We start from the raw sequence: 24,165 nt of genomic DNA, 5'->3' as shown, positions 1-24,165 counted from the left end.
TATCTCAAGCATCTCATGCATCTTATGTGTTTGTGCGGCATAATGCTGTGTACACACGGTGCAATGTGATTGCTAGCGATATATTGCCAGGAATCATATTGCTCAGTGTCTCATTTCCATCAGCGATGAAAAGGAGACACTGCTACTGTCAGGGGGCGGGGGGGGGGGGGGGGGAGCAGCAGCGTCTGCTTGCTGCTATCACGCGGTGGGGGGAGGGGAGAGAGACCCGAACGGAGGAGGGAGGGGGCAGCAGCAGCAGAAGCTGCTGCTATCACGCGGCGTTGAGGAGAGAGACCCGAACGGAGCAGCAGCGGAGAAGGGGGGAGGGACGCGAAGGGAGGAGGGGACGCGAATGGAGCAGCAGCAGAAGGGAATCCTTCTGCCGCTGATCTCCGCTGAACTCCTGCTCAGCACAGGGGGAAGCCGCTGGTCACAGGAGCATACCCCCCCTCATGGGTGAAATGGCCCCCCCATTGTTAACGCCACCCCACTATTGACGCCAACCCGAAGCATGGCGAGCGTAGCGAGCCTGCGAGGGGACGGTGGGTTCGGGCTCGGTGGCTTGCTGCACTCGCCACACTATATAGAATCAACTCCACGCCGACGTGGATAGTGGGGGTATGAAAAGGTCGGAGGACGCGTACCGCCGGCCCGCGCGGGCTCGCTGCGCTCGCCACGCTTCGGGTTGACATTGATAGTGCTGGTGGCGTTTACAATGGTTATTGGGGGCTCACGATTTTTGATCTCATGGATCTCATGGATCTCATGCATCTTATGGATGCATAAGATCCATGAGATTAAAAAATCGGGTCCATCGCATTGATTGTATGCCTTAAGTACCTTAAACTCAAGGCATACAATCAATGAGACGGGCGCCGTGCTAGGAAAGCAGTACCGTAAATTACCATTAACAGTAACTGGCCGCGTAAATCTATTGCAGATGATAGTTCTTCCAAAATTTTTATAAGTTATACAGCAGTCTCTGATTTATCTCCCTAACTCACTTTTTAGGAAAATTAATAGTGCCTTATCCTCCTTTATTTGGAATAATGCACGGCCAAAGGTTCAGCTCAATGTCCTCATGCGGGAAAGGGAAGAAGGTTGCCTAGCCCTACCTGACTTCAGAGGATATTATATTGCAACTCAATTGGCTCAGATGAGGGCCTGGGTGGGTGAGGACCAGGGCAGTGATATAATTGCTGCCCTGGTGGGTTCAACCACTCCAAATATCAATGCACTGTATAGGATTCTACAGGGACATATATCAGCTCAAGAACCAACTTTGGTCATGCCGGCTATCAAAATATGTCAAGAAGCCAATAAAACCATGAACTATAAGCTTAAAGATCCGGACCATCCAATTGAGAATCAATGGTTGCTAAGGTAATTATAGGTGAGAAAAGTTTGGAGGCCATATTTGGTATTAATCTAGGTCAGATATATTCTAGTGAGATCTATATTGCAGTGTACAATAAAGCAGCCAGTATTTACCCTGCACAGAAACAAAATAACTCACCGAAATCTAATTCTCTCTGCACATGATACATCCGCCCCTCGGCAGTGCAGATGGTTTTGTCCATCTAAGAAGGAATTTGTCAGAGTGAACTAGAATAACCCCCTTAGTGCCAATGCCTATATATAGTTTGGGCTCTTGTCATGCAGAGTCTGATCCATTATGTGGCATAGAACATAAGGGTGTACTGGTGCCAGTCCTCACATTGATCTTACACATTATAAGGTGGAAACTCGTTTATTATAAACCGTTCATTTGTAGAAATCCTAGAGACTTTGGGGGTTATTCAGACCTGATCGCAGGGTTGCTAATTTTTGGAGACCTGCGATCAGGTATATGCCACCCAACCAGAGGGAAATCCCTGGAAATTGCTGAGCACGGCTTGCAAAAAATTAGCTGGATCGGCGATTAGCTGCAAATCCATTCACAAGCCGCTCACCATCTAAGGATTTACCAGTGTGCGCAGCCCAGGAACGCAGGTGCCCACACACAGATCTGGGATCTTACCATTTCTTTTGGACTCCCCATCAGTCCTGGACATTTTGACAAAGATTTTACTTAAGATTTCTGAAAAATTTAAACCCCTTCGGTGGTATGCCCGGGCTTGGCTGTGCTGCCGGTGTGTGCCACTGACGTGTAGGTGTGCGCCATCATCGCTCCATCACACATATGTCACTTACACTGTCAGCGGCAGCACCCCCCCCCATCCCCCCTCCGTCAATCGCCTGGGAGCATAAACACTTGAACGCCTCAAAACCCCAACGCTTGAGCGTGCCTGAACACCTAAGCACGCCCGAGAGCCCGAACACCCAAGCATGCCCGAGAGCCTGAATACCTAAGCACGCCCGAGAGCCCGAACACCCAAGCATGCCCGAGAGCCTGAACACCTAAGCACGCCCGAGAGCCCGAACACCCAAGCATGCCCGAGAGCCTGAACACCCAAGCACGCCCGAGAGCCCGAACACCCAAGCACGCCCGAGAGCCCGAACACCCAAACACGCCCGAGAGCTTGAACACCCAAGCACGCCCGAGAGCCCGAACACCCGAGCACGCCCGAGAGCCTGAACACCCAAGCACGCCCGAGAGCCCGAACACCCAAGCATGCCCGAGAGCCCGAACACCCAAGCACGCCCGAGAGCCTGAACACCTAAGCACGCCCGAGAGCCCGAACACCCAAGCATGCCCGAGAGCCCGAACACCCAAGCACGCCCGAGAGCCTGAACACCCAAGCACGCCCGAGAGCCCGAACACCCAAGCACGCCCGAGAGCCCGAACACCCAAGCACGCCCGAGAGCTTGTACACCCAAGCACGCCCGAGAGCTTGAACACCCAAGCACGCCCGAGAGCTTGAACACCCAAGCACGCCCGAGAGCCCGAACACCCGAGCACGCCCGAGAGCTCGAACACCCGAGCACGCCCGAGAGCCCGAGCATGCCCGAGAGCTTGAACACCCAAGCACGCCCGAGAGCCCGAACACCCGAGCACGCCCGAGAGCCCGAACACCCGAGCACGCCCGAGAGCCCGAACACCCGAGCACGCCCGAGAGCCTGAACACCCAAGCACGCCCGAGAGCCCGAACACCCAAGCACGCCCGAGAGCCCGAACACCCAAGCACGCCCGAGAGCCCGAACACCTAAGCACGCCCGAGAGCCCGAACACCCAAGCATGCCCGAGAGCCCGAACACCCAAGCATGCCCGAGAGCCCGAACACCCGAGCACGCCCGAGAGCCCGAACACCCAAGCATGCCCGAGAGCTTGAACACCCAAGCACGCCCGAGAGCTTGAACACCCAAGCACGCCTGAGAGCCCGAACACCCAAGCACGCCCGAGAGCCCGAACAACCGAGCACGCCCGAGAGCTCGAACACCCGAGCACGCCCGAGAGCCCGAGCATGCCCGAGAGCTTGAACACCCAAGCACGCCCGAGAGCCCGAACACCCGAGCACGCCCGAGAGCCCGAACACCCGAGCACGCCCGAGAGCCCGAACACCTGAGCACGCCCGAGAGCCCAAACACCCGAGCATGCCCGAGAGCTCGAACACCCAAGCACGCCCCAGAGCCCGAACACCCAAGCACGCCCGAATCTCCCAAATACACGACCGTGCAAACACCTTAGCACCTGAATACCCAAGTCCCACAGATCTTCTGATCCTTCCTGCAGAGAGTGCGCACATGGATCACAGTGGATTGCGGTAATAAACAGCTGATAATTGTATCATGTGGCCGTCTGTGCTCAGTAGGATTAGGGCCAGAGCTGACATCACACCACTTCCCCTTAAACGCCTGGGCATACCCAGATAACGGGCACTTACCACCTACAAACACCGGATTCCTGTCAGTCAGCCTGCATAAGGCCAGCGATAAACAAATGGCAGAATGTTAGTGCAGGATGCGTATGCATACAGCCGTGTGATCAGGTCGGACTAACCCCCGTTATATATTGTTTCCTGTGAACAGCTCCTGTGGCCCCTGAGATCAGCCATGTGGAATATGTGAAGAATCTGCTTTATATCACATGGACATATGGGAAGAAATCCTTGGATCTGTCGCACTCCAGGATGTTGCATTGGCAGGTGATGGCTGAAGGGAGGAAAAGAATAAAGAAAAGTGTAAGTTTGTGCCTACTGTATATACAATATACTGTAGCTGATCGGTATATACCCAGTGACATAACTATAGAGAGTGCCGCTATGGGGCCCGGCGGCTGGGGGGATAGGGAACCAAGGTAACCTCACTGCACCCTTTTCAGTCATTGTTTTTTCCATTTTTTATTTTTGAATGATAATACCACATTGTGGGGTTCGGGTCCCAGCATTCTATTTACTGGGGGGCAGAGATGCCCTCAATGTGTGCCTGGGGCTGCAGTAGTGGTACCGGTGCTGAGCGGCTGACTGACACACATGTGGACTGTGTATCCTCTACCCTCTGGTATCCGGACACCGGGTCGCCCGGATGTAGATCGTCCATGTCATGACAGATAGTCAGCGGCAGTAACCCTCGTTAGACACCAGCGGGTGATTGATGGTCACATGGTCGACAGGAGTTTTTTTAGGATTTTTGTCTGTCTATGCCCCCGTGTGGTGCTCTGTCTGTCTGTCTATTCCCCCATATGGTGCTCTGTCTGTCCGTCTATGCCCCCGTATGGTGCTCCGTCTGGCCGTCTATGCCCCCGTGTGGTGCTCTGTCTGGCCGTCTATGCCCCGTGTGGTGCTCTGTCTGTCTGTCTATTCCCCCGTATGGTGCTCTGTCTGACTGTCTATGCCCCCTATAGTGCTCCGTCTGGCCGTCTATGCCCCCGTATGGTGCTCCGTCTGTCTGTCTATTCCCCCGTATGGTGCTCCGTCTGTCTGTCTATGCCCCCATATAGTGCTCCGTCTGTCTGTCTATGCCCCCATATGGTGCTCTGTCTGACTGTCTATGACCCGTATGGTGCTCTGTCTGGCCGTCTATGCCCTGTATGGTGCTCCGTCTGTCTGTCTATGCCCCCATATAGTGCTCCGTCTGTCTGTCTATGCCCCCATATGGTGCTCTGTCTGACTGTCTATGACCCGTATGGTGCTCTGTCTGTCCGTCTATTCCCCCATATGGTGCTCCGTCTGGCCGTCTATGCCCCCCTATAGTGCTCCGTCTGTCTGTCTATTCCCCCGTATGGTGCTCTGTCTGACTGTCTATGCCCCCTATAGTGCTCCGTCTGGCCGTCTATGCCCCCCTATAGTGCTCCGTCTGTCTGTCTATTCCCCCGTATGGTGCTCTGTCTGGCAGTCTATGCCCCCGTATGGTGCTCTGTCTAGCAGTCTATGCCCCCATATGGTGCTCCGTCTGTCTGTCTATTCCCCCGTATGGTGCTCTGTCTGGCTGTCTATGACCCGGTATGGTGCTCTGTCTGTCTGTCTATTCCCCCGTATGGTGCTCTGTCTGACTGTCCATACCCCCATATGGTGCTCCGTCTGTCTGTCTATTCCCCCGTATGGTGCTCTGTCTGACCGTCTATGCCCCCATATGGTGCTCCGTCTGTCTGTCTATTCCCCCGTATGGTGCTCTGTCTGACTGTCTATTCCCCCGTATGGTGCTCTGTCTGTCTGTCTATTCCCCCGTATGGTGCTCTATCTGACAGTCTATTCCCCCATATGGTGCTCTGTCTGACTGTCTATGCCCCCATATGGTGCTCCGTCTGTCTGTCTATTCCCCCGTATGGTGCTCTGTCTGTCTGTCTATGCCCCCATATGGTGCTCCGTCTGTCTGTCTATTCCCCCGTATGGTGCTCCGTCTGTCTGTCTATGCCCCCATATGGGGCTCCGTCTGTCTGTCTATGCCCCCGTGTGGTGCTCCGTCTGGCAGTCTATGCCCCCGTATGGTGCTCTGTCTGACCATCTATGCCCCCGTATGGTGCTCTGTCTGACTGTCTATGACCCGTATGGTGCTCTGTCTGACCGTCTATGCCCCCGTATGGTGCTCCGTCTGTCTGTCTATGCCCCCATATGGGGCTCCGTCTCTCCGTCTTTGCCCCCATATGGTGCTCTGTCTGTCTGTCTATGCCCCGTATGGTGCTCTGTCTGTCCGTCTATGCCGCCGTATGGTGCTCCGTCTGTCTATTCCCCCATATGGTGCTCTGTCTGGCCATCTATGCCACCATATGGTGCACCGTCTGTTTGTCTATGCCCCCGTATGGTGCTCCGTCTGTCTGTCTATTCCCCCATATGGTGCTCTGTCTGGCCATCTATGCCCCCGTATGGTGCTCCGTCTGTCCCTCTATGCCCCCGTATGGTGCTCCGTCTGTCCCTCTATGCCCCCGTATGGTGCTCCGTCTGTCCGTATATGCCCCGTATGGTGCTCCGTCTGTCTGTCTATTCCCCCATATGGTGCTCTGTCTGGCCGTCTATGCCCCCGTAAGTGCTCCGTCTGTCCCTCTATGCCCCCGTATGGTGCTCCGTCTGTCCATCTATGCCCCCGTATGGTGCTCCGTCTGTCCGTATATGCCCCGTATGGTGCTCCGTATGTCCGTCTATGCCCCCGTATGGTGCTCTGTCTGTCCCTCTATGCCCCCATGTAATGCTCCGTCTGTCCGTCTATTCCACCGTATGGTGCTCCGTTTGTCTGTCTATTCCCCCGTATGGTGCTCTGTCTGGCCATCTATGCCCCCGTATTGTGCTCTGTCTGGCCGTCTATGCCCCCGTATGGTGCTCTGTCTGGCCGTCTATGCCCCCGTATGGTGCTCTGTCTGACCGTCTATGCCCCCGTATGGTGCTCCGTCTCTCCGTCTTTGCCCCCATATGGTGCTCTGTCTGTCTGTCTATGCCCCGTATGGTGCTCCGTCTGGCCGTCTATGCCCCCGTATGGTGCTCCGTCTGTCTATTCCCCCATATGGTGCTCTGTCTGGCCATCTATGCCCCCATATGGTGCCCCGTCTGTTTGTCTATGCCCCCGTATGGTGCTCCGTCTGTCTGTCTATTCCCCCATATGGTGCTCTGTCTGGCCATCTATGCCCCCGTATGGTGCTCCGTCTGTCCCTCTATGCCCCCGTATGGTGCTCCGTCTGTCCATCTATGCCCCCGTATGGTGCTCCGTCTGTCCGTATATGCCCCGTATGGTGCTCCGTCTGTCTGTCTATTCCCCCATATGGTGCTCTGTCTGGCCGTCTATGCCCCCGTATGGTGCTCCGTCTGTCCGTCTATGCCCCCGTATGGTGCTCCATCTGGCCGTCAATGCCGCCGTATGGTGCTCTGTCTGGCCGTCTATGCCCCCATATGGTGCTCCGTCCATCCGTCTATGCCCCCATATGGTGCTCCGTCTGTCCGTCTATACCCCCGTATGGTGCTCCATCTGGCCCTCTATGCCCACATGTATTGCTCCGCCTGTCCGTCTATTTCCCCCATATGGCGCTCCGTCTGTCTGTCTATGCCCCCGTATGGTGCTCCGTCTGTCCGTCTATGCCCCCGTATGGTGCTCCGTCTGTCCGTCTATGCCCCCGTATGGTGCTCCGTCTGTCCGTCTATGCCCCCGTATGGTGCTCCGTCTGTCCGTCTATGCCCCCGTATGGTGCTCTGTCTGGCCGTCTATGCCTCCATATGGTGCTCCGTCTGTCCGTCTATGCCCCCGTATGGTGCTCCGTTTGTCCATCTATGCCCCCGTATGGTGCTCCATCTGTCCGTCTATGCCCCCGTATGGTGCTCCGTCTGGCCGTCTATGACCCCGTATGGTGCTCCGTCTGACCGTCTATGCCCCTGTATGGTGCTCCGTCTGGCCGTCTATGCCCCCGTATGGTGCTCCGTCTGTCTGTCTATGCCCCCATATAGTGCTCCGTCTGTCTGTCTATGCCCCCATATGGTGCTCTGTCTGACTGTCTATGACCCGTATGGTGCTCTGTCTGGCCGTCTATGCCCCGTATGGTGCTCCGTCTGTCTGTCTATGCCCCCATATAGTGCTCCGTCTGTCTGTCTATGCCCCCATATGGTGCTCTGTCTGACTGTCTATGACCCGTATGGTGCTCTGTCTGTCTGTCTATTCCCCCGTATGGTGCTCTGTCTGACTGTCTATGCCCCCTATAGTGCTCCGTCTGGCCGTCTATGCCCCCGTATGGTGCTCCGTCTGTCTGTCTATTCCCCCGTATGGTGCTCCGTCTGTCTGTCTATGCCCCCATATAGTGCTCCGTCTGTCTGTCTATGCCCCCATATGGTGCTCTGTCTGACTGTCTATGACCCGTATGGTGCTCTGTCTGGCCGTCTATGCCCCGTATGGTGCTCCGTCTGTCTGTCTATGCCCCCATATAGTGCTCCGTCTGTCTGTCTATGCCCCCATATGGTGCTCTGTCTGACTGTCTATGACCCGTATGGTGCTCTGTCTGTCCGTCTATTCCCCCATATGGTGCTCCGTCTGGCCGTCTATGCCCCCCTATAATGCTCCGTCTGTCTGTCTATTCCCCCGTATGGTGCTCTGTCTGACTGTCTATGCCCCCTATAGTGCTCCGTCTGGCCGTCTATGCCCCCCTATAGTGCTCCGTCTGTCTGTCTATTCCCCCGTATGGTGCTCTGTCTGGCAGTCTATGCCCCCGTATGGTGCTCTGTCTAGCAGTCTATGCCCCCATATGGTGCTCCGTCTGTCTGTCTATTCCCCCGTATGGTGCTCTGTCTGGCTGTCTATGACCCGGTATGGTGCTCTGTCTGTCTGTCTATTCCCCCGTATGGTGCTCTGTCTGACTGTCCATACCCCCATATGGTGCTCCGTCTGTCTGTCTATTCCCCCGTATGGTGCTCTGTCTGACCGTCTATGCCCCCATATGGTGCTCCGTCTGTCTGTCTATTCCCCCGTATGGTGCTCTGTCTGACTGTCTATTCCCCCGTATGGTGCTCTGTCTGTCTGTCTATTCCCCCGTATGGTGCTCTATCTGACAGTCTATTCCCCCATATGGTGCTCTGTCTGACTGTCTATGCCCCCATATGGTGCTCCGTCTGTCTGTCTATTCCCCCGTATGGTGCTCTGTCTGACTGTCTATTCCCCCTTATGGTGCTCTGTCTGACTGTCTATTCCCCCGTATGGTGCTCTGTCTGTCTGTCTATGCCCCCATATGGTGCTCCGTCTGTCTGTCTATTCCCCCGTATGGTGCTCCGTCTGTCTGTCTATGCCCCCATATGGGGCTCCGTCTGTCTGTCTATGCCCCCGTGTGGTGCTCCGTCTGGCAGTCTATGCCCCCGTATGGTGCTCTGTCTGACTGTCTATGACCCGTATGGTGCTCTGTCTGACCATCTATGCCCCCGTATGGTGCTCTGTCTGACTGTCTATGACCCGTATGGTGCTCTGTCTGACCGTCTATGCCCCCGTATGGTGCTCCGTCTGTCTGTCTATGCCCCCATATGGGGCTCCGTCTCTCCGTCTTTGCCCCCATATGGTGCTCTGTCTGTCTGTCTATGCCCCGTATGGTGCTCTGTCTGTCCGTCTATGCCGCCGTATGGTGCTCCGTCTGTCTATTCCCCCATATGGTGCTCTGTCTGGCCATCTATGCCACCATATGGTGCACCGTCTGTTTGTCTATGCCCCCGTATGGTGCTCCGTCTGTCTGTCTATTCCCCCATATGGTGCTCTGTCTGGCCATCTATGCCCCCGTATGGTGCTCCGTCTGTCCCTCTATGCCCCCGTATGGTGCTCCGTCTGTCCCTCTAGTCCCCCGTATGGTGCTCCGTCTGTCCGTATATGCCCCGTATGGTGCTCCGTCTGTCTGTCTATTCCCCCATATGGTGCTCTGTCTGGCCGTCTATGCCCCCGTAAGTGCTCCGTCTGTCCCTCTATGCCCCCGTATGGTGCTCCGTCTGTCCATCTATGCCCCCGTATGGTGCTCCGTCTGTCCGTATATGCCCCGTATGGTGCTCCGTATGTCCGTCTATGCCCCCGTATGGTGCTCTGTCTGTCCCTCTATGCCCCCATGTAATGCTCCGTCTGTCCGTCTATTCCACCGTATGGTGCTCCGTTTGTCTGTCTATTCCCCCGTATGGTGCTCTGTCTGGCCATCTATGCCCCCGTATTGTGCTCTGTCTGGCCGTCTATGCCCCCGTATGGTGCTCTGTCTGGCCGTCTATGCCCCCGTATGGTGCTCTGTCTGACCGTCTATGCCCCCGTATGGTGCTCCGTCTCTCCGTCTTTGCCCCCATATGGTGCTCTGTCTGTCTGTCTATGCCCCGTATGGTGCTCCGTCTGGCCGTCTATGCCCCCGTATGGTGCTCCGTCTGTCTATTCCCCCATATGGTGCTCTGTCTGGCCATCTATGCCCCCATATGGTGCCCCGTCTGTTTGTCTATGCCCCCGTATGGTGCTCCGTCTGTCTGTCTATTCCCCCATATGGTGCTCTGTCTGGCCATCTATGCCCCCCGTATGGTGCTCCGTCTGTCCCTCTATGCCCCCGTATGGTGCTCCGTCTGTCCATCTATGCCCCCGTATGGTGCTCCGTCTGTCCGTATATGCCCCGTATGGTGCTCCGTCTGTCTGTCTATTCCCCCATATGGTGCTCTGTCTGGCCGTCTATGCCCCCGTATGGTGCTCCGTCTGTCCGTCTATGCCCCCGTATGGTGCTCCATCTGGCCGTCAATGCCGCCGTATGGTGCTCTGTCTGGCCGTCTATGCCCCCATATGGTGCTCCGTCCATCCGTCTATGCCCCCGTATGGTGCTCCGTCTGTCCGTCTATACCCCCGTATGGTGCTCCATCTGGCCCTCTATGCCCACATGTATTGCTCCGTCTGTCCGTCTATTTCCCCCATATGGTGCTCCGTCTGTCTGTCTATGCCCCCGTATGGTGCTCCGTCTGTCCGTCTATGCCCCCGTATGGTGCTCCGTCTGTCCGTCTATGCCCCCGTATGGTGCTCCGTCTGTCCGTCTATGCCCCCGTATGGTGCTCCGTCTGTCCGTCTATGCCCCCGTATGGTGCTCTGTCTGGCCGTCTATGCCTCCATATGGTGCTCCGTCTGTCCGTCTATGCCCCCGTATGGTGCTCCGTTTGTCCATCTATGCCCCCGTATGGTGCTCCATCTGTCCGTCTATGCCCCCGTATGGTGCTCCGTCTGGCCGTCTATGACCCCGTATGGTGCTCCGTCTGACCGTCTATGCCCCTGTATGGTGCTCCGTCTGGCCGTCTATGCCCCCGTATGGTGCTCCGTCTGTCCGTCTATTCCCCCGTATGGTGCTCCGTCTGTCCGTCTATGCCCCCGTATGGTGCTCCGTCTGGCCGTCCATGCCCCCGTATGGTGCTCTGTCTGGCCCTCTATGCCCCTATGTAATGCTCCGTCTGTCCGTCTATTCCCCCATATGGTGCTCCGTCTGGCCGTCTATGCCCCCGTATGGTGCTCCGTCTGTCCGTCTATTCCCCCGTATGGTGCTCCGTCTGTCCGTCTATGCCCCCGTATGGTGCTCCGTCTGTCCATCTATGCCCCCGTATGGTGCTCCGTCTGTCCGTCTATACCCCCGTATGGTGCTCCGTCTGGCCCTCTATGCCCCCATGTAATGCTCCGTCTGTCCGTCTATTCCCCCATATGGTACTCCGTTTGTCCGTCTATTGCCCCATATGGTGCTGTGTCTGTCCATCTATGCCCCCGTATGGTGCTCCGTCTGTCCATCTATGCCCCTGTATGGTGCTCCGTCTGTCCGTCTATGCCCCCGTATGGTGCTCCGTCTGTCCGTCTATGCCCCCGTATGGTGCTCTGTCTGGCCCTCTATGCCCCCATGTAATGCTCCGTCTGTCCGTCTATTTCCCCCATATGGTGCTCCGTTTGTCCGTCTATTCCCCCATATGGTTCTCCGTCTGTCCGTCTATGCCCCCGTATGGTGCTCCTTCTGTCCATCTACGCCCCCGTATGGTGCTGTGTCTTTCTGTCTATGCCCCCCCCCCCCCCGTATGGTGCTCCATCTGTATGTCTATGCCCCCATATGGTGCTCCGTCTGTCCGTCTATGCCCCCGTATGGTGCTCCGTCTGCAGGGCCGGTGCAAGGCACCGGAGCGCCCCAGGCGAGTCAGGGTGGGGGTGCCCTGGTGCCGGGGGAGGGGGGGGGTACCTGTCCTGCGGCGCTGTCTGGTGCCGGGGGAGGGGGGTACCTGTCCTGCTTCGCTGTCCGGTGCCTGGGGAGGGGGGTACCTGTTCTGCGGCGCTGTGTATTTAAAGCTGGCGGCGGAGGCAGCGGGGGTCCCTGCAGTCCATTAGAAATAACGAGCGCTATCCGCCGGGCTATGCGGAAGCGCTTCTGTTGTGAAAACACTGGCAGCACGCTGATTGGCTGAGATCAGCGTGCGCCATGCTGCCAGTGTTTTCACAACAGAAGCGCTTCCGCATAGCCCGGCGGATAGCGCTCGTTATTTCTAATGGACTGCAGGGACCCCCGCTGCCTCCGCCGCCAGCTTTAAATACACAGCGCCGCAGGACAGGTACCCGGGCGGCACGGGGGGGGGGGGGCAAAATGCCGCTCTCCAGTGGCCGGCGCCCTAGGCAAATGCCTAGATTTGCCTAGTGGTGGCGTCGGCCCTGTCCGTCTGGCCGTCTATGCCCCCGTATGGTGCTCTGTCTGTCCTTCTATTCCTCCATATGGTGCTCTGTCTGGCCCTCTATGCCCACATGTAATGCTCCGTCTGTCTGTCTATGCCCCCATGTAATGCTCCGTCTGTCCGTCGATTCCCCCATATGGTGCTCCGTCTGTCCGTCGATTCCCCCATATGGTGCTCCGTCTGTCTGTCTATGCCCCTGTATTGTGGACCGTCTGGCTGTCTATTCCCCCATATGGTGCTCTGTCTGGCCGTTTATTCCCCCATATGGTGCTCCGTCTGTCTCTGGATTCCCCAGTATGGTGCTCCGTCTATCCGTCTATGCCCCTGTATTGTGGACCGTCTGGCTGTCTATTCCCCCATATGGTGCTCTGTCTGGCCGTCTATTCCCCCATATGGTGCTCCGTCTGTCTGTCTATTCCCCCATATGGTGCTCCGTCTGTCCGTCTATGCCCCTGTATTGTGGACCGTCTGGCTGTCTATTCCCCCATATGGTGCTCTGTCTGGCCGTCTATTCCCCCATATGGTGCTCAGTCTGTCCGTCTATTCCCCCATATGGTGCTCCGTCTGTCTCTGGATTCCCCCGTATGGTGCTCCGTCTATCCGTCTATGCCCCTGTATGGTGGACCATCTGGCTGTCTATTCCCCATATGGTGTTCTGTCTGGCCCTCTATGCCCCCATGTAATGCTCCGTTTGTCCGTCTATGCCCCCACCCGCCAAATATCCACTAAATAGTACTTCCAGCAGCATATCTTTCCTTGTCTAAACTGTGCAGTCTGGGTCCCACCAATTATCTTTCCATTTAGCATTTTGCATCTATTGCACCTATTGATGTAATTCAAAAATGTTCACACTCAAATTGTAGTTTCCCAGACAGCTGTTTTCAATGTATACAGAACACTGCGTTAGGAGAGTCATTCTCCTTTTCTACCCCAATCTCTGGTCCGTCCCAGGATTTTGGGTACTTATGTAATATCTGGGCTCCCGTTTTCTTATGAGACCGTGTCCCCTCGCCACGCTTAGGGCACGGTGGCTCGCTGCGCTCGCCACACTATATAAAATCAACTCCATGCGTATTTGGATAGTAGGGGTATGAAAAAATGGGGTGCATTTAACATGGGAGTCCAGATAATACATAAGTACTGGATTTGGTTGGGTTTTTCCTGGTTTAGTCCCAGTTTCCTGGGATTTTATCCTTTATAGCCATTTCAGCTGAGCCCATTCCTGGGTATACCCGGCACTTAACGGGGGTATTTCAGCAGTGGAAAAGGGGTGTTAGCTATGTTGATACACGATGTTAGAAGTTCTCAAACTCTGTCTCCAGGAGGGGCACAATGCTCTGTTTCTGAACTTCCCTCTTAATGTATGATTGCCAGCACCTGTTTCACACAGGTTAATTGATAATAAAGGCGTGACCACACAGCTGATAGTAATCCTAAATGAAGAGGGAAGTCCAGGAATAGAGTCTTCTGTCCCTCCTGGAGAGGGTCATGTTGGGAGCTATGCACACAGTTCACGTTTTCCAGGTCACCTGACAGGTGCACTCATTACTCACTGACACATTTTAAAGATCCACAGGTGGGGCTAATTAATTCACTTGATTCTGTGAGGAGACCTGCAAAACATGCACTATGTGGGGCCCCGAGGACCGACTTTGAGAACCTGTGCACTATATAGACAAAAGTTTTTTGCCCCACCTGTTCATTAGTTGATGAATTCAGGTATTTCCATCAGACCTGTTGCCACAGGTGTATAACATTAAGCACCAGCCATGCAGTCTCCATGTGACACAAAATGGGTTCTTCTGAAGAGCTCAATTACTATAAGCGTGGTACTGTTATAGGATGCCACCATTGCGTGGCACTGGGATAGGATGCCACCTTTGTGTGGTACTGTGATAGGAAGCCACCATTGCATGGTACTGTGATAGGATGCCACCATTGCTGGTGCAGGAGGGATTATGGTATGGGGGTGGCGGAGGAGGGATTATGGTATGTGGCTGGTGGAGGAGGGATTATGGTATGGAGGCTGGTGGTGGAGGGATAATGATACGGGGGCTTGTAGAGGAGGGATAATGGTATGGGGCTGGCGGAGGAGGGATTATGGTATGGAAGCTGGTGGTGGAGGGATAATGATACGGGGGCTTGTAGAGGAGGGATAATGGTATGGGGCTGGCGGAGGAGGAATTATGGTATGGAAGCTGGTGGTGAAGGGATAATGGTACGGGTGCTTGTAGAGGAGGGATAATGGTATGGGGCTGGTGGAGGAGGGATTATGGTATGGGGCTGGTGGAGGAGGGATTATGGTATGGAGGCTGGTGGTGGAGGGATTATGGTATGGGGGCTGGTGGAGGAGGGATTATGGTATGGGGCTGGCGGAGGAGGGATTATGTTATGCGGGCTGGTGGAGGAGGGATAATGCTATGGAGGCTGGCGAAGAAGGGATAATGACATGGCAGAGGAGAGATAATGGTACGGGGGCTGGTGGTGGAAGGTTTATGGTATGGGGGCTGGCAAAGAAGGGATAAACATATGAGGGCTGGCGGAGGAGGGATTATGGTATACAGGCTGGTAGAGGAGGGATAATGCCATAACCCATCACATCACACGTGTAGTTGGCATACATAACATACATGGCAGCATTGTGGAGGCACAGAGTGATGGGAGGAGTCTGATATACCGTAACCCATCACATCACACGTGTAGTCAGCAGACAGCACATACATGGCAGCATTGTGGAGGTACAGAGTGATGGGAGGAGTCTGATATACCATAACCCCTCACATCACACGTGTAGTCAGCAGACAGCACATACATGGCAGCATTGTGGAGGCACAGAGTGATGGGAGGAGTCTTATATACCATAACCCATCACATCACACGTGTAGTCGGCAGACATAACATACATGGCAGCATTGTGGAGGCACAGAGTGATGGGAGGAGTCTTATATACCATAACCCATCACATCACACGTGTAGTCGGCAGACATAACATACATGGCAGCATTGTGGAGGCACAGAGTGATGGGAGGAGTCTGATATACCATAACCCATCACATCACACGTGTAGTCAGCAGACAGCACATACATGGCAGCACTGTGGAGGAACAGAGTGATGGGAGGAGTCTAATATACCATAACCCATCACATCACATGTGTAGTCAGCAGACAGCACATACATGGCAGCATTGTGGAGGCACAGAGTGGTGGGAGGAGTCTGATATACCATAACCAATCACATCACACGTGTAGTCAGCAGACAGCACATACATGGCAACATTGTGGAGGCAGAGTGATGGGAGTAGTCTAATATACCATAACCTATCACATCACACATGTAGTCAGCAGACAGCACACACATGGCAGCATTGTGGAGGCACAGAGTGATGGGAGGAGTCTGATATACCATAACCCATCCCATCACACATGTAGTCAGCATACGGCACATCCATGGCAGCATTGTGGAGGTACAGAATGATGGGAGGAGTCTGATATACCATAACCCATCCCATCACACGTGTAGTCAGCAGACGGCACATACATGGCAGCATTGTGGAGGCACAGAGTGATGGGAGGAGTCTGATATACCATAACCCATCCCAACACACGTGTAGTCAGCAGACGGCACATACATGGCAGCATTGTGGGGGCACAGAGTGATGGGAGGAGTCTGATATACCATGACCCATCACACGTGTAGTCAGCAGACAGCACATACATGGCAGCATTGTGGAGGTACAGAATGATGGGAGGAGTCTGATATACCATAACCCATCCCATCACACGTGTAGTCAGCAGACGGCACGTACATGGCAGCATTGTGGCGGCACAGAGTGATGGGAGGAGTCTGATATACCATAACCCATCACATCACACATGTAGTCAGCAGACAGCACATACATGGCAGCATTGTGGGGGCACATAGTGATGGGAGGAGTCTTATATACCATAACCCATCACATCACACGTGTAGTCAGCAGACAGCACATACATGGCAGCATTGTGGAGGTACAGAGTGATGGGAGGAGTCTAATATACCATAACCCATCACATCACACGTGTAGTCAGCAGACAGCACATACATGGCAGCATTGTGGAGGCACAGAGTGATGGGAGGAGTCTGATATACCATAACCCATCACAAGAAACGTGTAGTCAGCAGACATAACATACACGGCAGCATTGTGGAGGCACAGAGTGATGGGAGGAGTCTAATATACCATAACCCATCACATCACACGTGTAGTCAGCAGACAGCACATACATGGCAGCATTGTGGAGGCACAGAGTGATGGGAGGAGTCTAATATACCATAACCCATCACATCACACGTGTAGTCAGCAGACAGCACCTACATGGCAGCATTGTGGAGGCACAGAGTGATGGGAGAAGTCTGATATACTATAACCCATCACATGACACGTGTAGTCGGCAGACAGCACATACATGGCAGCATTGTGGAGGCACAAAGTGATGGGAGGAGTATGATATAACATAACCCATCACATCACACGTGTAGTCAGCAGACGGCACGTACATGGCAGCATTGCGGAGGCACACAGTGATGGGAGGAGTCTGATATACCATAACCCATCACACATGTAGTCAGCAGACAGCACATACATGGCAGCATTGTGGAGGCACAGAGTGATGGGAGGAGTCTGATATACCATAACCCATCACATCACACGTGTAGTCAGCAGACAGCACATACATGGCAGCATTGTGTGGGCACAGAGTGATGGGAGGAGTCTGATATACCATAACCCATCACATCACACGTGTAGTCAGCAGACAGCACATACATGGCAGCATTGTGGAGGCACAGAGTGATGGGAGGAGTCTAATATACCATAACCCATCACATCACACGTGTAGTCAGCAGACAGCACATACATGGCAGCACTGTGGAGGCACAGAGTGATGGGAGGAGTCTAATATACCATAACCCATCACATCACACGTGTAGTCAGCAGACAGCACATACATGGCATCATTGTGGAGGTACAGAGTGATGGGAGGAGTCTAACATACCATAACCCATCACATTACACATGTAGTCAGCAGGCAGCACATACATGGCAGCATTGTGGAGGCACAGAGTGATGGGAGGAGTCTGATATACCATAACCTATCACATTACACGTGTAGTCAGCAGACAGCACATACATGGCAGCATTGTGTGGGCACAGAGTGATGGGAGGAGTCTGATATACCATAACCCATCACACGTGTAGTCAGCAGGCAGCACATACATGGCAGCATTGTGTGGGCACAGAGTGATGGGAGGAGTCTGATATACCATAACCCATCACACGTGTAGTCAGCAGACAGCACATACATGGCAGCATTGTGGAGGTACAGAATGATGGGAGGAGTCTGAAGTAACAGACAATTCAACAGATTTCTCAGACTCCTTGAATCACTGAATGAGATTAGAAAAGTCATCAGCCTGATGGCCAGCAATATGGAGTCATGACCCCATACTCAGATGGTCGGGTCCCACAGTGAAACGCTGGAATAGACCATTGCTAGATCTCTGTTGCATATGGCCAAAGATTGCAAACTGTCAAGTTCTTAGAAGCACCAGCTGCAGAGTAACGTAGGCTGGGTGCTTTAACGTAAGGGGGTTGCATCCACGACATAATGGAGTGAAACAAATGAAATAAAATAAAGTTGGTTTAATAAAGGTAATGCAAGACAATGATACTGATGGCACAAATGATATATGGCAGATATGCAAATACAAAGTCAATAGTCCAATATATTATTGCAGAAGATGATGATCCTTGGTCTTTGAAAGGATATTGTAATCTTGCTTGAAGAGTTGTAGAATCAATAAATGATCGTATTGGATATTTGAAGAATGAAGGATTGGTTGAAGATTGGATGATTGTATTGAGGATTGGAAGATTGGATTGGATGATTGGATTGACGATTGGATTGAAGATTGGATGATTGGATTGAGGATTGGATGATTGTATTGAGGATTGGATGATTGTATTGAGGATTGGAAGATTGGATTGAAGATTGGATTGAGGATTGGATGATTGGGTTGAAGATTGGATGATTGGATTGAGGATTGGATGATTGGTTGAAGATTAAAGGATTGGATTGAGGATTGGATGGTTGGATTAAAGATTGGATGATTGGGTCGAAGATTGAATGATTGGTTTGAAGATTGAATGATAAATGAATAACGAAGATAATGAATGAAGAAGGCTTGTCCTTGCTGAGTGAGATCGTAGCTGCAGACAGAGGTGACCATGGAAGTAACCGTCGGGAATGTAAGCAAGGTGGAACCCCTTGGCAGGGCTAACTTTGCTGAGTCCTCTTTGACGGCAGTGGAGTCCGTGGCACTTGGAGCAGTTGACGATCAGCAGGAGACCTTCCCTGGAATACGCTCAGGATTGTAGTGAACAACTACAGAGCCAGACCGGAGCAATGATGCTGAGGGATCTACATAATTTTACTGACTGCCGGTCTAACCCGGCCAGTCAGTACTTAACAGGTGAACTGTGCAGCGATAGGTGAGGCAATCTGACAGGGGAGGCGGAGCCGCACAGGAGAGGCTGAGGTAACCAACAAGATGGCGCCAGCCAGTGAGGGCGACAGATTTCAGCCGGCCTGGATTGTACGCAGCTGCGCAACGCCAGCATTCTGTCAGAGAGCTAACCAGGCACAAACACACATGGTGGCACTTAACTTAAATAGGGCTTTCCCATATTCCACAAACCAGGAATGTTCTATTGGACCGGGGTGAGGGGGTGGGGGAATTGAGTTGGGGTCATCTGTCTTCTTGTAATTAGCCCTGGAGGACTCTTTTTTTTTTTTTTTATACAAGTCCCCCCAGGAAAAGCATCACTTCGCTGACTGGTCCGCCCAGGGGGAGTGGAGACACCCCCCCACACACACACACAGACACACCCGAAAGTCCCCCCTCGATGTCACCCCTAGCCAGGTCTGAAATGATGAGGAACAAAATTCAATACTTACCCCCTTTAGTAGAGATGGAGCTCTCTTCGGGCCACATAGAAGCATCACAAAGATCTGACTGATCCGTGTGATGCTTCAGGGTCGCCAGTATTTGGGCAGGCTGTGTGTGCCTGGTATGGCGAAGCAGGGAAGCCTGCGCGTGCCTGGTATGGCGGAGCAGGGAAGCCTGCGCGTGCCTGGTATGGCGGAGCAGGACAGCCTGCGCGTGCCTGGTATGGTGGAGAAGGAAAGCCTGCTCGTGCCTGGTATGGTGGAGCAGGGAAGCCTGCGCGTGACTGGTATGGTGGAGCAGGGAAGCCTGCACGTGACTGGTATGGCGGAACAGGGCAGCCTGCTGTGCCTGGTATGGCGGAGCAGGACAGCCTGCGCGTGCCTGGTATGGTGGAGAAGGAAAGCCTGTGCGTGCCTGGTATGGTGGAGCAGGGAAGCCTGCGCGTGACTGGTATGGTGGAGCAGGGAAGCCTGCGCGTGCCTGGTATGGCGGAGCAGGGAAGCCTGCGCGTGCCTGGTATGGTGGAGAAGGAAAGCCTGTGCGTGCCTGGTATGGCGGAACAGGGCAGCCTGCTGTGCCTGGTATGGCGGAGCAGGACAGCCTGCGCGTGACTGGTATGGTGGAGCAGGGAAGCCTGCGCGTGACTGGTATGGCGGAACAGGGCAGCCTGCTGTGCCTGGTATGGCGGAGCAGGACAGCCTGCGCGTGCCTGGTATGGTGGAGAAGGAAAGCCTGCGCGTGCCTGGTATGGCGGAGCAGGACAGCCTGCGCGTGCCTGGTATGGTGGAGAAGGAAAGCCTGCTTGTGCCTGGTATGGTGGAGAAGGAAAGCCTGCTTGTGCCTGGTATGGCGGAGCAGGGAAGCCTGCGCGTGACTGGTATGGTGGAGCAGGGAAGCCTGCACGTGACTGGTATGGCGGAACAGGGCAGCCTGCTGTGCCTGGTATGGCGGAGCAGGACAGCCTGCGCGTGCCTGGTATGGTGGAGAAGGAAAGCCTGTGCGTGCCTGGTATGGTGGAGCAGGGAAGCCTGCGCGTGACTGGTATGGCGGAGCAGGGAAGCCTGCGCGTGCCTGGTATGGTGGAGAAGGAAAGCCTGTGCGTGCCTGGTATGGTGGAGCAGGGAAGCCTGCGCGTGACTGGTATGGCGGAACAGGGCAGCCTGCGTGTGCCTGGTATGGCGGAGCAGGACAGCCTGCGTGTGCCTGGTATGGTGGAGCAGGGAAGCCTGCGCGTGACTGGTATGGTGGAGAAGGAAAGCCTGTGCGTGCCTGGTATGGCGGAACAGGGCAGCCTGCTGTGCCTGGTATGGCGGAGCAGGACAGCCTGCGCGTGCCTGGTATGGTGGAGAAGGAAAGCCTGTGCGTGCCTGGTATGGTGGAGCAGGGAAGCCTGCGCGTGACTGGTATGGCGGAGCAGGGAAGCCTGCGCGTGCCTGGTATGGTGGAGAAGGAAAGCCTGTGCGTGCCTGGTATGGTGGAGCAGGGAAGCCTGCGCGTGACTGGTATGGCGGAACAGGGCAGCCTGCTGTGCCTGGTATGGCGGAGCAGGACAGCCTGCGTGTGCCTGGTATGGTGGAGCAGGGAAGCCTGCGCGTGACTGGTATGGTGGAGCAGGGAAGCCTGCGCGTGACTGGTATGGCGGAACAGGGCAGCCTGCTGTGCCTGGTATGGCGGAGCAGGGCAGCCTGCGCATGCCTGGTATAGCGGAGCAGGTCAGCCTGGTATGGCGGAGCAGGGCGGCCTGCGCGTGCCTGGTATGGCGGAGCAGGGCGGCCTGCGCGTGCCTGGTATGGCTGAGCAGGGCGGCCTGCGCGTGCCTGGTATGGCGGAGCAGGGAAACCTGCGCGTGCCTGGTATGGCGGAGCAGGGAAGCCTGCGCGTGCCTGGTATGGCGGAGCAGGGCGGCCTGCGCGTGACTGGTATGGCGGAGCAGGGCGGCCTGCGCGTGCCTGGTATGGCATTGCAGGGAAGCCTGCGCGTGACTGGTATGGCGGAGAAGGGCGGCCTGCGCGTGACTGGTATGACGGAGCAGGGCGGCCTGCGCGTGCCTGGTATGGCGGAGCAGGGCGGCCTGCGCGTGACTGGTATGGCGGAGCAGGGAAGCCTGCGCGTGACTGGTATGGCGGAGCAGGTCAGCCTGCGCGTGCCTGGTATGGCGGAGCAGGGCAGCCTGCGCTTGCCTGGTATGGCGGAGCCCACATATCACTTCTGCAGGGGAACAGTGTCTAGATCAGTGATTTTCAACCATTTTAAACTTCTGGCACATTAACAAGATTTTAAAATTGCCACGGTACACCATCATTTTTTTAAATCAAATATAATACATATAATAACAAATAACATATATTTAATATATATTGATATTTCTCTTAAAATTAGTAGAAATAGTAGTGCCAACTACACATGATATGCCCCCCCAGCAGTGCCAACTACACATGATATGCCCCCCAGAAGTGCCAGCTACGCATGATATGCCCCCCCCAGCAGTGCCAACTACACATGATATGCCCCCCCAGCAGTGCCAGCTACACATGATATGCCCCCCCAGAAGTGCCAGCTACACATGATATGCCCCCCCTAGAAGTGCCAGCTACACATGATATGCCCCCCCAGCAGTGCCAGCTACACATGATATGCCCCCCCAGAAGTGCCAGCTACACATTATATGCCTCCCAGCAGTGCCAGCTACACATGATATGCCCCCCCAGCAGTGCCAACTACACATGATATGCCCCCCAGCAGTGCCAGCTACACATGATATGCCCCCCCCAGCAGTGCCAACTACACATGATATGCCCCCCCAGCAGTGCCAGCTACACATGATATGCCCCCCCAGAAGTGCCAGCTACACATGATATGCCCCCCCCAGCAGTGCCAACTACACATGATATGCCCCCCAGCAGTGCCAGCTACACATGATATGCCCCCCCAGCAGTGCCAACTACACATGATATGCCCCCCCCAGCAGTGCCAGCTACACATGATATGCCCCCCCCCAGCAGTGCCAGCTACACATGATATGCCCCCCCAGAAGTGCCAGCTACACATGATATGCCCCCCCAGAAGTGCCAGCTACACATGATATGCCCCCCCTAGAAGTGCCAGCTACACATGCTATGTCCCCCAGTAGTGCCAGCTACACATTATATGCCTCCCAGCAGTGCCAGCTACACATGATATGCCCCCCCAGCAGTGCCAGCTACACATTATATGCCTCCCAGCAGTGCCAGCTACACATGATATGCCCGCACAGATGTGCCAGCTACACATGATATGCCCCCCAGCAGTGCCAGATACACATGATATGCCCCCCCTAGAAGTGCCAGCTACACATGCTATGCCCCCCAGCAGTGCCAGCTACACATGATATGCCCCCAAGCAGTGCCAGCTACACATGATATGCCCCCCCTAGAAGTGCCAGCTACACATGCTATGTCCCCCAGTAGTGCCAGCTACACATTATATGCCTCCCAGCAGTGCCAGCTACACATGATATGCCCCCCCAGCAGTGCCAGCTACACATTATATGCCTCCCAGCAGTGCCAGCTACACATGATATGCCCGCACAGATGTGCCAGCTACACATGATATGCCCCCCAGCAGTGCCAGATACACATGATATGCTACCCCCCCAGCAGTGCCATCTAGACAGAATATGCCCCCCAGCAGTACCAGCTAGACAGGATATGCCCACCAGCAGTGCCAGCTACACAGGATATGCCCCCCAGCAATGACAGATACATAAATGCCCCCCAGCTGTGCCAGATACATGTGTCTCCAGAGTGCCAGATATGCTCCCACAGTACCTGTGCCGGCAATGAGGGAGGGGGAGTGCGGTGGGCCACGGGTGGACCACAGCTGTACTACTCAATGCATGCTGCACAGCGCCAGCACCTGACATCACTAGTATGCAGGGCCGTTTCTAGAGGCGGACAAGCCGTGCAGCAGCCCGGGGCGCCGCACGGCTTGTCCGCCTCTGAAACAGCCAGGGCGCCCGGCAGTCTAACCCCCCCGCCCGCAGCCGCAGCCGCAGCCGCAGCCGCTGCCGCTGTCTCCCCGGCCGCCCGACTCCACGCTGGAGAGGGGAGGGGAACGCATCGTGCGTTTCTCCGTCCCCTCGCCACGTCACTGGGCTGCCGCTGTCAGCCAATAGGAGCTCGGGCGCGGGATAGGAGAGAAGCACGATGCGCTCCCCTCCCCTCTCCAAGTAAGTTTGTTACTGGGGGCATATGTTTGTGACACTGGGGGGCATATATCTGTGGCACTGGGGGGCATATATCTGTGGCACTGGGGGCATATATCTGTGGCACTGGGGGCATATATCTGTGGCACTGGGGGCATATGTTTGTGACACTGGGGGGCATATATCTGTGGCACTGGGGGGCATATATCTGTGGCACTGTGGGCATATATCTGTGGCACTGGGGGCATATATCTGTGGCACTGGGGGCATATGTTTGTGACACTGGGGGGCATATATCTGTGGCACTGGGGGGCATATATCTGTGGCACTGGGGGCATATATCTGTGGCACTGGGGGCATATATCTGTGGCACTGGGGGCATATATCTGTGGCACTGGGGGCATATGTTTGTGACACTGGGGGGCATATATCTGTGGCACTGGGGGGCATATATCTGTGGCACTGGGGGC

The 24,165-nt window shown here is 54.9% G+C and overlaps 1 protein-coding gene across 8 annotated transcripts in view; it reads left to right on the top strand.

The window, feature by feature from the left end:
• PTPRO (protein tyrosine phosphatase receptor type O) overlaps positions 1–24,165 on the top strand; it is a 463,930-nt gene that overhangs the window by 189,053 nt on the left and 250,712 nt on the right. For all 8 annotated transcript variants that reach the window (XR_014473285.1, XM_083180720.1, XM_083180719.1 and 5 more), the window contains exon 11: positions 3,970–4,121. Coding sequence is in view for 7 of the 8 variants with exons in the window: in XM_083180720.1 (XP_083036846.1) it covers positions 3,970–4,121 (152 nt within the window). In the remaining variant the exon portion in view is untranslated. The remainder of the gene's footprint in view (positions 1–3,969; positions 4,122–24,165) is intronic.

The sequence above is a fragment of the Crinia signifera genome, chromosome 4 (genome assembly GCF_055691185.1).
Source record: "Crinia signifera chromosome 4, ASM5569118v1, whole genome shotgun sequence".
Taxonomy (NCBI): Eukaryota; Metazoa; Chordata; class Amphibia; order Anura; family Myobatrachidae; genus Crinia; species Crinia signifera.
This window is presented reverse-complemented; position numbering and strand designations above follow the sequence as displayed.